The sequence below is a fragment of the Myotis lucifugus genome, unplaced genomic scaffold (assembly GCF_000147115.1).
Source record: "Myotis lucifugus unplaced genomic scaffold, Myoluc2.0 scaffold_18, whole genome shotgun sequence".
Taxonomy (NCBI): domain Eukaryota; kingdom Metazoa; phylum Chordata; class Mammalia; order Chiroptera; family Vespertilionidae; genus Myotis; species Myotis lucifugus.
In genome coordinates, this window is record NW_005871066.1 from 9,485,848 (window position 1) to 9,488,940 (window position 3,093).

A 3,093-nucleotide genomic window follows, 5' to 3' on the forward strand; every position below is an offset into this window, starting at 1 on the left:
CCATCCCAAAATCCCCTTATCCCTAGTCACCATCCAGGCAAGCAGTGGGCCCCATGACAGAGTTCCTGACAGTGGAGAAGTGAGCAGAAGTCCTCTGGTTAGGGCTTCCAGGAAGGTCTTGGTTTTCCTACCAAAAAAGGGGACAGACGGGCCTGGACTGGCCCCCTCACCCTCTACCCTTTCTTATTTCCTTTCTCCTCCTTTATTCTTCCTCAGTCTCTTCCTCCTTCTCCTCCTCCTCATCCTTCTCTACTCCTCCTCCTCCTCCTCCTCCTCCTCCTCCTCCTTCTCCTCCTCCTCCCCCTCCTCCTCCTCCTCCTCCTCCTCCTCCTCCTCCTCCTCCTCCTTCTTCTCCTCCTCCCCCTCCTCCTCCTCCTCCTCCTCCTCCTCCTCCTCCTCCTCCTCCTCCTCCTCCTCCTCCCCTCCTCCTGCTCTTCCTTCTCCTTCTCCTCCACCTTTTCTTTCTCTTTCTCCTTCTTCCTACCTGGAACTTAGAAGTAAAGGCTGGAGATGTAGCAGCCATCTTGTAAACAAATCCAGTATGTTCTGGATGGAAAAGCAGAAAGATAGAAAGAGCCCAGGTTTTTGATGGCAGCAGCTACGCTAGCTCTGAACTAGGCAGCAAATACCTGTCTTTGAACTTCTTATAGTAGAAGAAAATCCTGTATCTGCCACTGTGGTTAAGTTTTCTGTTCTTTTCAGACAAACACATTTATAACTGGTATAACAAGTATGTTATAATAGGTATGCATTTAAAGGACCTAGTATTGCTCTTAGCACATAGTAGAAACCCATTAAATGTTTGCATATTCATTTACTTATTCCTGCAAATAGAATCTTAAATAAATGAATGGGTTGTATGGATCCTGAGAAGATTCATTTGATGTGATCCCAGAAAAGACATTTATCTGCTGAGATGGACTCCCCACAGTCAACGGAGGGCCCAGCTTTTATAAATAATGACAGTCTAGTGGGTATCTGCTGACAGAGGCTCTCACATATTCTGTACACCAGGAAGAATCTCAGACAGAGCTTTCAACCTCCTGCACTGGTCTCCTGCTGTTTGAATTCACTTTACAAGACAGTTCCTAGTTTTTGTTTTCAACCAATGAACTGAGACCTACTCCATCCAATCAGAATCTCATAGCTATATCTTTATTTGCATCTTTACTAACCAATCAGAATTGCTCCATAATGACCAATTAGAAATGTGCAACCAATTAGAACTGTGCAATTTAGAATTCTCATTTACATAAAATAGGACCAATTGGTGGGTCAGGAACTATTACCTGAATAAAGTCTCCCCCTTTCCTCTCCATTGTCTTTTGGATTTGTTAACAGTTGCTTTTATTTTTTGACAGAGGGATATCTTCTAATAATAACATTGACTATTCTCTAACTTAAGATGTAGCCAATAATCTTAAACAGCTTTATTTCAGACCCTGTGGACCACATTATATTGGTCCTGGAGTTTATTCCCAAGGCTCACTTCCTCCTCTTAGAAAAAGTAGTCCTGTTGAAGCTGCAAATCATGCAGCAAACAGCAAAAACAGCCTCCTGGTGTTACCAATTCCCGGAGTGTCATATTTCAAGTGTTCTCTTTGCTGTAAGGCAGGGTTTGCAGGAGGTTAGTCCACTGGCATTATTCTCTCCCACCTGGGCTGCCCAGCTTCAAGGGGCAGAGCTAGGCACTGAGGCATCCTTGCCAAGCTAAGAGGCTTCTTTGCCTAAGGTTTGGTGGTTACAAGAGCTCTATAGGGAGAGAAGAGAGATCAGCTGTCTCAGACTGAACCATGAAGCGACTCTCCAGGACCTAATCTGCTTTTCTCTATGGAATTCCTCCTTTTCTTTGGAATTCCTGGGACTCGTTTTTAATTTTTTTTTTAACTCGGCTCCAAGCAGCGTGGCTTCATCTCTGAAAAGGAAATGTTAATGCCTTTGGAGTATACATTTTATGCTTATTTTTAAAATAATATAGTTGGATTTTTATCACCTTTGAATTAAAGAAACAAAACACTGAGCAATTTTAATATGCGAGGCAGGCATTGTGCTCAGTGGCTTTACGTGCATTCTCTAATACTTATGATACCCCTACCGAGGTAGGCGCTCTTATTAGACGAAGAAATTGAAGCTCAGAGAGATTAAGAATTGTCCAAGATCACACAGAGCCATGAACCCAATCTGAGGTATCTGTCTCCAGAGTCCCTTTCCGATCCCCACCTCCCCTGCCCTCTATGCTTTGGCAGCATATTTCTCCCATTACCGCTGCTCAAGCCCACCCTGCCGAGACGCCAGGCTCCTGGGTCAGCCCCTCTCCAGGTTAACAAGGAGACTTACACTGAGGGGTATATTTTGACTTGTATCTTCTGGATCGAAGGCCTCAACCTGGTAACTGAATCCAGGGTTTGCTCCTTCCACTATGTAGAGGTCTAGACCTACACCCACGTACACAGTGGAATAAGAAACATTTTATTAGATAAAGCAAATGAGAAATCCCCAAACCAGGTGAGCCAAAGGAAACCAGACACAGCCAAGGAAATGAAGTGTATTGGCACTGTGGGAAAGAGGGCAGCAATAATAAAGGCCACGAGTGAGACCACGGCCAACTTGCAGGAGTGGATCCTTTTATGGGAATTAGCGATGTATTAGGGTTGGCCTTGCTGGTAATCGAGTCTTCCCATGTTTCCTCTAATGAGAGGTGACCTGGGGTCCTGTTTGTTTGGTGGGAGAGAGGGAGGTGATAAGGGCAGAGAGTTGAAAAGTAACCTCCAGGGTGAGGCTGCTCCAAGTTTCAGAGCCCCTTTAATGTGTAAATTCCTCCCAACCTGAGCTGAGGCCACCCCTTGACCTGCACTCAGCCTCTCTGTTCCATCATAAGGCCTCTCATTTCAGGGACTCACTTCCGCTGAGAGAGGGTTGCAGAGAGAGGCCCAGGAAAGGGGCCAAACATTGATTTCATCCACTTCAGAGTTCTTGGTGCTCATGCGGAGGGAGGGGCAACAGTCCCCACCCTTCCTGAGGGCCACCATGCTCTCTCCCTGGCCTCTCCCTTTCTGAGAATGTCTCTGATCAAGAGATGAGCGAGAAGGCTAA

General features: G+C 45.8%; 1 protein-coding gene across 1 annotated transcript in view; it reads right to left on the reverse strand.

Moving 5' to 3' along the window:
• The window catches only part of CDHR3 (cadherin related family member 3), a 53,071-nt gene that overhangs the window by 42,978 nt on the left and 7,000 nt on the right, over positions 1–3,093 (reverse strand). Inside the window, exon 4 of the mRNA XM_023751017.1 lies at positions 2,338–2,435. Within this exon, the coding sequence (XP_023606785.1) occupies positions 2,338–2,435 (98 nt within the window). The remainder of the gene's footprint in view (positions 1–2,337; positions 2,436–3,093) is intronic.